At 41.3% G+C, this 14,351-nt stretch overlaps 1 protein-coding gene across 8 annotated transcripts in view; it reads left to right on the forward strand.

Moving 5' to 3' along the window:
* ZUP1 (zinc finger containing ubiquitin peptidase 1) overlaps positions 1-14,351 on the forward strand; it is a 39,457-nt gene that overhangs the window by 5,467 nt on the left and 19,639 nt on the right. For 3 of the 8 annotated variants that reach the window (XM_007521035.3, XM_060190579.1, XM_060190580.1), the window contains exons 2-3: positions 8,291-8,863; positions 10,459-10,569. In XM_007521035.3, the coding sequence (XP_007521097.2) occupies positions 8,291-8,863; positions 10,459-10,569 (684 nt within the window). Of the gene's footprint in view, positions 1-8,290; positions 8,864-10,458; positions 10,570-10,963; positions 11,622-14,351 lie in introns of those variants that run through there. The other 5 variants (XM_060190582.1, XM_060190581.1, XM_060190583.1 and 2 more) reach the window with 5 other exon arrangements.

Here is a 14,351-nt window from a genome sequence, read left to right on the forward strand (position 1 = left end):
TTTTGGTTTATAGTTCCCATATGGGGTAGATTGTCTGAACCAGTCGCCCTCCAGAAGAGCGAATGTTAAAGTTTGGGCCTAGTGGCTAACCATATGACTGTTGTATGAGCCCTTGTCTAGATATGCTGCCAACAGTGCCACAATGCAGGTTGCAGTGTTAGAAATAATACCAAGACCTATGAACTTGTCCTTCTGCAAGGGTTTGTGGAAGATTATGTGGTATGCCAGTTCCATCAGAGGGTCGATGCCTGGTGTGCCTGAGAGACAAATGACTGCGAATTTATTTTCGCAGTATGGGCACCCCATTGGGTTTCTGGTGTTGCTGATATGGAAGACGGGAAGATGTCTTCAATGCTTTTGCAGTGTTTCCTGTAGCAGCTATAGAAGAACCAAAGTCTCTTCCTGGGAGAGCCTAGGTCACATTCACGGCCAGAGTCCCAAGGATTTGCGATCCCGTTTCTTTTGCAACGTCTTGGAGGCATGGTGGAAGCACAATCTAAAGAAGATAACAAAAACCTTTGCCAGCATTACAAGTGCAATAGTCAAGCACACAAACCAAAATATTTCCTTTACCCAGTGCCACCAATTCAATATGGGAATGCAAACAAAATCAAGTTGTACAGCTCTCACAAGGGTGTCCCAAAGGGAGCATTTCTGGATACCTTCGGCCCAGTCTTTGTGTATGAATGTATTAGTCTGCAGTATTCCTACCAATTTGTTTACATCAAGATGTGCACTGAGGATGGATTCATGCTGTACTATCTTTTTATGTATACTGTCAAGCTGTTTTTCATTGTGTGTAGCAATGTTCATTATGTCTTGAGCTATCTTTAAATAATTTTGGCAGTTATCCCATTCAAGGTTAAAGTCAAACACACCAGTAGAGTCAAAGTAATGTTTTTGTTCAGGTCTGATGGTGGTTATCCTTGAGGTGTTATACATTGAAATCATGGAGCAGTTAGATACAACATAAGAACCAGTATCAAGTTCATATTTTCTATAAGGGAGTGTCTATCTAGGAATGTGCATGTTAAGATGGTCTTGTCTCTAGTGCAGGCCAGGAATGAGTAATCGCCTAAATCTTTCAACATGTTTGGTATATATGCTGAAGCTAAGTATGTAGTGGTCAGTTTTGTTTCAGGGGTATTTGTGTGTATGTACATTGTGGGTCCAATTCTAGTACAATCTTCTATAGGTGTGAACATTGCTGTATCTGTTGTGTTCAGGCCAGACCATAGGAAATGGTCGGTGTGCACTACCCATTGGTCTTCTAATTTTTGTGGCAATGATTGAGTATGGTATGCTGTGTAGGTATTATCAAGGAATATCTGTAATAGATTTAGAGTGCAGATGCCTTCTGCACAATAGGAGTCTTTTTCTGGTTCAAGATGGAATTCCTTAGTCAATCTACCAATACTCTGGTGAATAGTGTGTCTAGTTCCCTTTCTAGGCCATTCAGGTTGGATGGGTACATTTGGCACATGATAAGGTTAAATTATCAGTAATCAATGGGAGAGTTCTGTTATATACTTCTGTATATACTTTTCTAAATACCTCCATTTCTGTTTGCATCATATTAATGATAGCATGCATGGTATCTAATGATTGAGACATGGCATGTAGGGCCTGTACCATATCTTTGTTCATCATTTCTAAATGCTGAATGTCAGCCTTGATGGGTGCTACTATGGCTGCTGACACACCACCACCACCAAGTCCGCCAACCAGAGCTCCTGTGGCAAAGGCACCAAGAGCTAATAGTTGAAGAGGCTTCCTCCCCATTTTTGTGGGGAATGAATAGTGCAGCCTGTCTAAATTAATTATGTCCTTACAGTATGCTGTGGGTGGTTGGAACGTGGTTAGTGTAAAAGATATCTGGATGGGACATATCCTGGGTGTTATAACTATGGTAGCTGGCATGTTAATGTTTGGCAGTGCCAGGGGTGCTCCAGTGATCTTAGGACCGCCCATGGGAGGAATAAGCCATCCTCTCGGATAATGAGCAGATTTAAAATATATCGTTTTATTGTTTTCAGAGACGTGTACTTTGCCTCTATCCACGAGACAAGGAGCGGTTAACGCTGATTTATTACATAATTATGTGAGCTAACCTTGTCGTCGGTTGGAAGTTCAGTAACAGTGGGCCAGTGTGAGGAATAAAGGAAGAGCTAGATGGACTCAGATCTATCTTTTTCCTCTTAGGCCAGCAATTTATGGCCCAGAGTGGTTTGGTGGTGTTAACTGAGGTGTTATATACTTCCACCAAGTGGCATATGTGAGTACTGATATCCTTGGTACATTCGACAGGTTGTTGATATTGATAAGTAGTTTGCCAAGGTTGGGGTAAGGGATCTATTACCACTATCGGTGATCGATAATGATGTACTCGTAAAGCTAGGATACTCATCCATTCTTCAGATGATGGCCAGTTATTATCTGTCACCTTAACGTATGGGCCTATAGGTTTAGAATTATTTGGAGATGTATAGTATCCTAGATAACCAAACCAGGGCAGGTTAGGAAATTCTGACACGCAGAGCCAGTTAGCAGGACTCTAGGTGCTACTTAGGTGTTCATCAAAGTATTAACGTAGTGAACTAGGCCATTTATCACCCCAAGGTTGTGGTAAACTAGGCCTGCCACTCAAAATGGGCTTGTGTGTATAAAAATCTCTTAAGTCACATGCTGTTCAATTCATTGGGCTGCATGGGTCCACAGTAGTGGCCTCTGCAGTGGTGGCTGAAGGTGAAGTGCTCTCCTCGTGGTCAGAAAAGTTAGAAAAATCAAAAAAGGGGATATCTATTTCCTCTATGGTTTGCGGTGACTCATTATATGCATAGTACATTTCAAAATCCCATGCATTTTTTGTGAGTACTGCAAGCATTGATCTTAAGATGGTAGTATTTATAGACATGTCACAGTCAAAGGTAGAGTCAGTATCTGATCTTACACGGGGCAAGATTGTATAGTATTTACCTCCTATTTTGAGGGTGTTATATTGTATTATGGTTGGTGTTCTCCAATGCGTGTTATAAGTAGCAGAGATGTCAGTCGCATTGCTCCATACCTCTAAATGGTGGCATTTTAATGGATTTTGTTCATATCTATTGGTGTTAACTGAATCATTTGTAAGGAGCCATGTATATTATGTTGGATGGTAGGGGGCTATCGCATGTCTAAATTGCTCACAACTTTTAAACCAGTGGTAAGTTAGGTGGTAGGCATATTTTTGCCAAAAAGATCTTAGTTCATTGATGTAGGAAGTATACCTATTTTCATCAGCCCAATGTAGGGGTAACTTTCCCTGTGGTTTTAGAGTTGGGAATTTAAGCTCAGGCAGCTTAATGGTACCGAGAGTGCTAGGGAGGGGGAGTTTTACCATCCACTGAAGAGAGGGCACATGTTATTAGCAAGATAAACAAGCAAAACCAATGATGTGGGTGAGAGCTCCCCGTTCTTATATGATGTTGATGAAGTGTTCAGTCCAACAAACAGTCCAATTTGAAATAGTTACTCCAACAGCTCTCAGGGTTGTGCTAGCATTGGTCTTATGGACAGTCACAAAAATTAGTTGCCCAGTGAATGAGTGGTGAGATGATGTAGATGGCTGTAAGAATGAAGAAGGCCGTGTAGAATATGGTCTTACACATCCTTAGTGGCACATAGTTCATGCAAGATCTTCTAGCATGGATAATTTTAAGTCACTTTTTCCCTGAGTAATCGTCACCGTGTTTCCTTGTCCTGAGGTGATGATCTCAGCGCTTGATAGGGACAGATCTTTCTTGCTCCTGTGGATACAGGAACATGATCTAAGTATCTGTCTGTCTGGTAAAGTAAGGTAATCTATGTTTATATCATATCTAAGGGCTTCTTGGATGGGCCTGTCCCTATTTAGTTTGGGTCTGTTACTTAGTTCATTGCAGGCAGTAAGTAAGGCTTCGCTCAAGTTTTTGTTAGGATATTTATGAAATTTAGCTTTTATCAAACCATTCCATCATATAGCGGAGCCTGCTTGTAGGGTTATAGGCTGTATGAAAATCCCATTGTATTTGTATGCATTTGCTAAAGTCCAAAATGTGTTTGCCTGTAAAGTGAGTTCCCTTCTTCTTCTTCTAGCGTTTGCCCTTCTTCCGTAGCCAGTCAACAGCGTCAGGTTGAGCCTGATGTAAAGTTTCGAGACCTCCTTTGAATCTGGAGAGGTGGCAGTCATTGACTATGTGGGTCATAGTCTGTCTGGAGCCGCAGGGGCAGTTCGGGTCATCTCTGGCTCCCCAGCGATGGAACATAGCGGCGCACCGGCCATGGCCTGTTTGATAGCGATTGAGGAGGGCCCAATCATAACGTGCTAGGTCAAAGCCGGGTTGACGCTTACAGGGGTCTGTGATGAGGTGTTTGTTCTTTACCTCAGCTGACTGCCAACTCTGTTTCCAAGAGACTGGAACAGAGAAGTTCAGTGTAGGCGTAGGGGACCAGATTGGGTGACGAGACGTCAAGCGTTGGACAGGGTGGGTGAAGATATCCGCGTATATTGGCAGGTCCGGTCGAGCGTAGACGTGGGAAATGAACTTGGATGATGCCGCATCCCGACGAATATCTGGTGGGGCGATGTTGCTAAGAACTGGCAGCCATGGAACCGGGGTGGAACGGATGGTTCCAGAAATTATCCTCATGGAGGAATATAATTTGGAATCGACCAAGTGGACATGGGGGCTACGGAACCATACTGGGGCACAGTATTCTGCAGTGGAATAGCATAATGCCAGAGAGGATGATCGTAGTGTGGAAGCGCTCTCGCCCCATGAGGAGCTGGCCAGTCTTGCAATGATGTTATTCCTCGCGCCCACCTTTGCTGCAGTTTTTATGAGATGTTTGTGAAATGACAGAGTACAATCGAGAGTAACGCCAAGATAGACTGATAAGAGTTCCCTGATCTGATTGAATATTGTCTGGTGTACCAAAATTTGAAATCCAGTTCCAGATAGTTCTGATTCAGCTGGGCCCTGTACTTTATCCTCATTAATGGTCCATCCATGAGATCTTAAGTGAGTTACAGTGTTATGTCGGGCAGTCCCTAACTGCTTTTTGTCTATTCCTACTAGTAATCATCTACATAAGAAAATACCTGACAGTCTCTAGGTAACTGGAATGTTTCTAGGCTCCATCTAAGGGTGTTGTGTGCAATAATAGGGCTATTTTTTGTAGACTTGTGGAACTTGCCATGAAAATGTGGTGAGTTCTCTAGATTCAGGTGCAAGTGGGATGGCCAAGAACATCACTAAGGTGAGTAGTAGCCAGCCACTTAGGGTTAAATTGTCTAATTCTGTGGAATATATCCTCAACATCTGGAAGTCGACCTGGCATTTTTTTTTCAGTAAGCTCATTAACTCTTCTATAGTCAACTGTCCTTCTCCATTTGCCATTAGGTTTCTGCACTGGCCAAATGGGGCTGTTATAATTAGAGCTCTGGGTAGGTTCTATTATATTTTCTTTCAGTAAGTTTCCCATGGTTTCTGTAATTTCAGTTGAACCTCCCTTAATTGGATATTGGTTGGTAAAACTGGGTTTGGTGGGTGGGAGTTTTATGTCTGGTATCTTTTTTTTTTCAAATATTTATTTACTTATATATTCCTTTTCGTTGCCCTTGTTTTATTGTTGTAGATATTATTGTTGTTGTTACTGATGGCGTCATTGTTGGATAGGACAGAGAGAAATAGAGAAAGGAGGGGAAGACAGAGAGGGGGAGAGAAAGATAGACACCTGCAGACCTGCTTCACCGCCTATGAAGCGACTCCCCTGCAGGTGGGGAGCCAGGGGCTCAAACCAGGATCCTTATGCCAGTCCTTACGCTTTGCGCCACGTGCGCTTAACCTGCTGCGATACCGCCCGACTCCCCATGTCTGGTATCTTTACTGGTGCTAAATTGCATGGAATTGTTCGAGGTGATTTTTTTTTTTTAATTTAGAAAGTCAGGGAATATAGTAATGATGTCCTTGATTCCTAGCAAATTTTCTGGGGAATTACAGCATGCAAAGGTAATATCAAATTTATTTTGATATACCAGCGAAGTCATAGTGACTAAAGGTTCTGTGGCTTTACCAGCTACTCCCTGTAAAGTCACGAGGTCGTTTGAGGGGTATGAGTCAGGCAAAAGGTTGCATATGCTTATCTAGCTTCCTATGTCGAGTAGCCAGCCACCGGGTGGCAGTAAGGGTAAGGCTACGTACGACCTCGGGGAGCACTACAATAGTGATTAGCAAGATTGTAAGGTAACAGTTCCTGCCACCAGAGTTCCATATCCTATCCCCCTTCGTGGGAAATTTCCTTATTATTTACCCCTCTGGGAGTGTGAACCAGAATTCTTGATGGGCTGCAGAAGGTGGGAGGTCTGACTTTTTCGTTTTGCATTGAAATTGACCTACACTGACTGCTGTTTCTAATAGGAAGAGTATGGGTGTAATTGCTTTGGAAAGAAAAAAAAGTTTGTCAAAATCAGCTTTCTGTTTTATAAGTTACCAGTAGTTTGTTAGTACATAAAATCCAAACGTGACTGCAGATTCAGTACAGCTAATTTTGTGGGATGCCTATAGTGAACATTTAACTCTAGTAACTATAGTAACCATAGTGCGCCTGCATAGTGTGATAAAGACAGACACATTGTATGCATAGGATAAGACGTCAACCGGAACCTGATTGGCCAATGGAAATGTAACCTTAAAACCAGAGGCAAGTTAAGTATAAGTAAAGGCTCAGAAACCAGCTGGTTGAATGAAGCACTGCCACTGTTACTGACCAGGATGCTGCCAGTGCTGCTAAAAACTTAAAGCACACGCGGCTAGGCTAAGTAACCGCCTCCCCAGCCTCCAGGGACCCTCACTCACCTGGTTGCACCAGCAGACAGAGGACCTCCTCCCCGGCAACACAGCAGGTGGTGACTACACGAGCCTTACCTGTGAACCGCTATTAAGTGAGGAGAAAGTATCAGGTTGACTGTGTTGTGTGAATTGTGTGACCTTTCTCTAGCATCTAAAATAAAATTTTAAAAAATTATTGCTTAACCCCGACACGCTCTCGGAGAGAGTCCATGCGCTAATTCCTTGCTCGCGACAGTGCCGCAAACATGAGATGTCAAATGCAATTATACAACCTGAGCTTATTATTCAGTTGTCTTAACTGGAATCAGTAAAGATTTTTGATTCATACTGATCCAGAAGTCAGTCAAGATTTCTACTGCATTGCCTTTATTCTTTTTTAAAATAACATTTTTTTTTTTACTTATTTGAATAAAGACAGAAATGGAAAGAGAAGGGAGAGAGAATGAGAGACACCTGCAGCCCTGCTTCACTGATTGTAAAGCTTTCCCCTCTACAGGTGGGGATTGGGGGCTTGAACTTGGGTGCTTGCGCTTTTAACATTCAGCCCGGTGAGCCACTGCCTGACCCCACCCCTCTCTGCTTTTTAAATTGAGAGTATGAATTCTGGAACTTGATTGCTTATCATTTTGACTTCCACCATTTCTCAACTATGACTGCAAATGTAAATTAGAGTTTCCGTCATGAAGAATGATTATAATGTTATTTAGTTTGACCTTTGTGAAGTTCTTTATATGTTAATTACTTAATTAGAACTTGTTTCTGTTACCCTCCCCATTACCACCTAATTTTAAAATGGGGTGGGGGTAGATAGCAGAATGGCTATGCAAAGAAATTCTCATGGCTGAGGCTCTGAATTCCCAGTTTCTATCTCCCCACCACCACCACCACCATAAACCAGAACTCATCAGTGTCTGGTAAAGAAAAGGGAAAAAAAAGTCTTAACTTTAAAGTTTCTTATTCAAACATATTGGTTGATAATTTCTCTTTCCTGATTTTACCTGGGCAGTTTTATAAACAATTTTTCTCCCCTTCAGATCAAACACACTTTGAAATGCTTATGAAATTATTTCAATTTTCTTTATTACTGACTTAGTGAAATTTTACTTGAGGTTTATAAGTAAGTTTAAAGATTTGAGAAACAGTAAATCAAAAATTTACAGGGGGTCCGGGGGGATGGATAGATAGCATAATGGTCATGCAAAGACTCTCATGCCTGAGACTCCAAAGTCCCAGGTTCAATCCCCTGCACTGCCAAAGCTGAGCAGTGCTCTGGTAAATAAATAAATAAATAATTGTTTATTTAAAAAAAGTTTACGTAGCTATCCCAGTGATAACATAATTGTACCAGCTTATTTTATAAAACACTTTTTTTTTCTTGAACTCTTTCCAACTTAAAATAGTACTGTGTTCCTTTGTAGCTACCAGATGTGCCATGCTTTCTTGTGATATTTGTGGTGCAACAGTAACCTCAGAACCAGATATGAAGGCTCATCTCCTAGTTGTTCATATGGAAAATGAAGTTATATGTCCGTTTTGTAAGTTGTCAGGTGTGAATTATGAAGAAATGTGTTTTCATATTGAAACTGCACATTTGGAGCAAAATGAAATAGAACAAAGCTTTGAGAGGATCAAAGCAATACAGTATGGAACTTCAGATAACAAGGGCAGTAGCCTACAATGTAGGGTGGAAGTTAACTCAAGTATTTTTTCAGCTTGTGCATCTGATCATCCAAAAATACTGGTCCAAAATCTGCCTAAGAATAGTACTTTAAAACATAAAGCTATTCTTTCAGAGAACTTAGCAGAATCTAGACAACTCCTGAAAAACAAGGGAAACCAGTCTGACCCATCTGAAGCAAAAGGATCAATTTATGGAACAACATATAGTCCTCCTGAGTGTCCATTCTGTGGAAAAATAGAAGGTTGTAGCAGAGATATGGAAATGCACGTGAGATCAAAGCATGGCAATCTACTAGACACCCCCTTAAAAGGTACAGTGTTCATTTGTTTGCTCTAAGTAAAAACCATCTCAGTTCGATATGTGGTGTCCTAAAAGTTGTTGTGACTCAGATGACTTCAGGTGTGTTTTCATACTCAGTTTACATGTGTAGCGCTGTTAATTTGGCATTGTTGAAAAAATGAAGTCACGATAGTGAGCAAGAATTTTGTTGCATATCGTAAGTTTTTAGCTACCTTAAAAATAGTTTTAGAACCTTTCTTCTTCCGTGTCTGCTTCTTCCCCTTCTCCGACTCCTTCTCCGTCTTTTTTACCCTCTAGGGTTATTGCTAGGGCTCAGTTCATGTCCCATGAATCTACTACTACTGCTAATCCTGGCAGCCATTTTTTTTCCCACCTCCAGTTACTTCCCCCTTTTATTTGATAGGAGAGAGAAGTTGAGAGGGGTTGGGGAGAGAGACATCTGCAGTGCTGCTTCATCACTCATGAAACTTCCCCCTGAAGGCAGAGTAGGGGTTTGAACCTGGGTCTTTGTACCTGGTATGTGTGCTCTCAACTGGGTATGCCAGCTTCTGGCCCCTTTGAGCCATTTTTAAGGAGAAGTACATTCAGAGTTCATTTTCCAGAGAGCGTTCTTTATTGACCTCCAACACAGGGACATCTGCAGAACCCTGGATTCTGATTTTTAAAAAAATGTTTTTTATTTATTATTGGATAGAGACAGGAAGAAATTGAGAAGAAGGGGGAGATGGAGAAGAAAGGAGACAGACAGACACCTGCAGCCCTGCATCACCACTCGTGAAACTTTCCCTCTGCAGGTGGGGACCAGGGGCTTGAACCAGGGGCTTGCATACTGCAGTGTGTGCACTTAACCAGCTGCGCCACCACCTGGCCCCATTCTGATTTTTTTTTTTTTAAATGAGTTCTAGTTTAATATTATGATTGTAGAACACACTCTGTATGACTTCAGCTCTTGACGGACCAAGGTATGGTATGTTGTTTTCTTGTAATAGCTTTGCCATGGGCCCTTGTGCAATAAAAGGGTATTCTGCCATTTGGTATATCTGATCATGTATATATGTCAGATGACATTCTTTGGAAATTTTTTCTCTTAATCCCTTCTCAGAAGTGAACCAGTTTTATGACTCTTTCTCTGTGCCTATTCAGTTCCTGTCTCTAAATCTAAGTCCTGAAGTGTGTGGACTACTCTGTGCATTCACTCTGCCCCTAACATAGCTAGGTCTTGTTTCTGTGCCAAGTAGTGACCAGGTCTTGGTCCTGGTGTGACAGAGGTGCTGCTGCTTGTACCCTATACAAGATGTGCTTATCTGTCTGTAGTGCTGGCTGATGGATACAGTCTTTTGATCGATTCCTCCTTCACAGACAGCTATGGCCCCACTTCGCAGCTTCCAACACAGTCCTTGAATTCTGTACCTTATCATTTGTTTTGGGCTTTGCTAAGAATTTAATTACTACAAAGTCCAGTCCAAAAAAGATAGCTTGTAGATGTAACTACAAAGACCTCATATTTATGTTAGTAAATATAGTAGATAGTAGACAAACTTTGGCATGGGATAAAAGATCTCAAAATATTAGAAATAAAATCAACTGACTTTGTCTCCAAAACAGACTGTGGTCAACCAGTATATGACTGCCCTATGTGTGGACTTACCTGTACAAATTACAATATCCTCCAGGAGCATGTTGACTTACATTTGGAAGAAAGCAGCTTTGGACAAGGTATATTTATAATTAAAAAGTGAAAAAAGTTAAATTTCTCCTTCATAGGAAACATCAAAATTTTAAATTAGAGATAAAGAGAAAAAAAAAAACCCATTCTGATTAAAAATAATCTGTCCCTTTAAAGAATACAATCTAACTTCACCTCTTTTTAAGAGTGGATTCACAGAAAAGTTTTAAGAGATGGACTATAGTCAACAACTGAACTGGAGGTGGTACATGGGTTTCCTCTCCCCCAGGACACCCATATTTTGAAAATAATAAAAAATGTGACTTTAAAAAAATAGAGATCTAATGGTCTGGGAGGTAAAGCTTTGGACTCTCAAGTATGAGGTCCCGAGTTCGATCCCCGGCAGCACATGTGCCAGAGTGATGTCTGGTTCTTTCTCTCTCCTCCTATCTTTCTCATAAATAACTAAAATCTTTTTTTAAAAATATAGAGACCTATTTTGTGGCTTAGCATCCAAAACTGGTGCTTTGTATTAGGCCCTGGGTTTGATCCATGGCACTAGTGCGTTCCCAGGTAAATATGTGTGGAGAGCCATCGTCTCTTTGGGTAGACTGACAGTCAGCAAAGAATTAAAGATTGACGCACACAAATTTGACACAAAGAGTTTTATGACTGTGTTAGTAAGCAAAAGTACTCCCAGAGAGGAGGGAGGACTCAACCCCAAAGGAAAGGGAATGAGTTCATTTCAGAGTCTGTCTGCAGAGGGCCCATGGGACCCTTACAGCATCTCTTCCCAGCATGAAGATATGGTGACCACCAATATAACTTGTCCTGCTGGGCTCAGGATTGGTGTCGAGAGTCCCAGCACCAGCATGACCCAGGATTCACTTGGACCACCTGGTGCAGTTGTTTGAAAGATGCTTGTCAGAAGTAGAGCGCATAGGAGTTCTCTGTCAATACTGTATACCTGGAGTCTCTGAAGTCTCCCATATGCAGAGGCTTGCTGGGCTGTCACCAGCCTTCTCCCTTCTTTGGTATCTAACCTCACTGTCAAGATGGGAAGTTTGTCTTGTGACTGACTGGTCTCTGGAAAATGCCACTGGTGAGTTTTACAAGAAGTGATGACTTTTTTGCTGTGTCTGGTTGGTCGTAGTTATATGGACTTTTCTTCTCTGGTGTCTGAAGAATTTTATTTCTCTTGGGTTTCCCCCAGAGTTGACTAGTTTGGAAAATATTGGTTCAGTTTCTAACATGGATACAGAGATAACCTACTTCCCCAGTCTTCTGAGATGCAGGTAGCTTGAGGCTTGTGGAAAAAAAATTTTTTTTTCATATTCTTATGGTACATAGCTATCTCTTGTTAATGCAGCAGGTTTTGGTGTCTAATACCCATGATTCCATGATTCTAGTACCAGACAGTGATTTTTTTTTTTTTGCCTCCAGGGTTCATCATTGGGGCTCAATGCCAGAATCTACTGATCCTGGCAGCCATTTTTTTTCCCATTTTATTGAATAGGACAGAGAAATTAAGAGAGGAGGGGGAGAAAGAAAGATAGACACCTGCGGTCCTGCTTCACTGCTTGTGAGGCAACTCCCCTGCAGGTGGGGAGCCAGGGACTCAAACCAGGATCCTTTTACCTTCTACTATGTGTGTTTAACCTGGTGCACCACCGCCCGGCCCCCTCCAGACAGTGATCTCCATGAATAACATTCCCTGCTTAACTTAATCTCAAGATGAGAATGACTGCAGCGTAAGTGGAAGGGTCCTTTGCTCTAAGTGGTTTTCTTCTAAGAAATACTGTGGAAGAAAAATGCTTTCAAGCTTAAGTCTCGTAACCTCTGATTGAGACAGGCTTTGCATTGTACAGAAATTCGTCTGTAAATGTAGAGTGGGTAATAGGAGGGAAAATAGAATCTGAGTAAATCACTGTAGATAGTCTCAGAAGTATGCTAAAAATCAGTTTAGGTTGCATCTCTCCAGCAACAGAAATAGAGACTAAATAGGAAGATGTAGAAGAGACTGAGATTTGAAAGGAAGAAGATATTTAATCAAGCAATCAGATTGGCAGGTAAAAGGAGAAGAGATGCTGACTGCATACATTTATTTAATGCCGATATAGGACACTGAGCAGTGATGAAACAGGGCAAGATTTCGCAAAGTTGGACCATTTGTTTGGGCCAGACCTAGTGAAGTTATGTTCTGACTTTTGTCCAACTTTTTGCTACAGATGGATGTGTTTAATACTGTTTTTTAAAATTTCTTTATTGGGGAATTAATGTTTTACATTCAACAGTAAATTCAGTTTGTACATGCATAACGTTTCCCAGTTTTCCATATAACAGTACAATCCCCACTAGGTCCTCTGTCATCCTTTTTGGACCTGTATTCCCCTACCCCCCACCCCAGTCTTTTACTTTGGTGTGATAGGCCAATTCTAGTTCTACTTGTGTTTTCTCTTCTCATCTTGTTTTTCAACTTCTGCCTGAGAGTGAGATCATCCCATATTTCATCCTTCTGTTTCTGATTTATTTCACTCAACATGATTTTTTCAAGGTCCATCCAAGATCGGCTGAAAACAGTGAAGTCACCATTTTTAATAGCTGAGTAGTATTCCATTGTGTATATATACCACAACTTGCTCAGTCACTCATCTGTTGTTGGACACCTGGGTTGCTTCCAGGTTTAGGCTATTACAAATTGTGCTGCTAAGAACATATGTGTACACAGATCTTTTTGCATGGGTGTGTTGGGTTCCTTAGGATATATCCCCAGGAGAGGAATTGCAGGATCATAGGGTAGGTCCATTTTAGCCTTCTGAGAGTTCTCCAGACTGCTCTCCACAGAGGGTGGACCAATTGACATTCCCACCAGCAGAGCAGGAGGGTTCCTTTGACCCCACAACCTCTCCAGCATTTGCTGCTATTACCTTTTCTGATGTATGACATTCTCACAGGAGTGAAGTGGTATCTCATGGTTTTCTTGATTTGCATTTCTCTGGCAATCAAAGACTTGGAGCCTTTTTTCATGTGTTTCTCGGCCTTTTGGATCTTTTCTGTGGTACGTATTCTGTCCATGTCCTCTCCCCATTTTTGGATGGGGTTATTTGTTTTCTTCTTGTTGAGTTTGGCAAACTCTTTATATATTCTGGTTATTAGCCTCTTGTCTGATGTATAGCATGTAAAGATCTTCTCCCATTCTGTGAGGGGTCTCTTGGTTTGTGTAGTGGTTTCTTTAGCTGTGCAGAAGCTTTTTAGTTTGATGTTGTCACATAGGTTTATGCTTGCCTTAGTCTTCTTTGTAATTGGATTCGTTTCATTGAAGATGCCTTTAAAATTTATGTGGAAAAGAGTTCTGCCAATATTTTCCTCTAAGTATCTGATAGTTTCAGGACTAACATCCAAATCCATGATCCACTTGAAATTTACTTTTGAATTTGGGGAAAGACAGTGGTTGAGTTTCATTCTTCTGCATGTTTCAACCCATTTTTTCCAACACCACTTGTTGAAGAGACTCCTCTTCCCCCATTTAATAGTCTGGGCACCTTTGTCAAAGATTAGATGTCCATAGGTGTGGGGGCTTAATTCTGGGCTCTCAATTCTATTCCACTGGCCAGTGTGTCTATTCATGTTCCAATACCAAGCAGTTTTGATGACAATGGCCCTATAATACAATTTGACATCTGGGAGTGTGATGCTTCCAGTTCTGTTCTTTCTTCTCAAGATTGTTTTGGCAAGTTTAGGTCTTTTCTGGTTCCAGATAAACATTTGTCATTTGTTCTATTCTCCTAAAAAATGTGTCTGGGATCTTGATGGGGATAGCATTACATTTGTA

The sequence above is a fragment of the Erinaceus europaeus genome, chromosome 4 (genome assembly GCF_950295315.1).
Source record: "Erinaceus europaeus chromosome 4, mEriEur2.1, whole genome shotgun sequence".
Lineage (NCBI taxonomy): Eukaryota > Metazoa > Chordata > Mammalia > Eulipotyphla > Erinaceidae > Erinaceus > Erinaceus europaeus.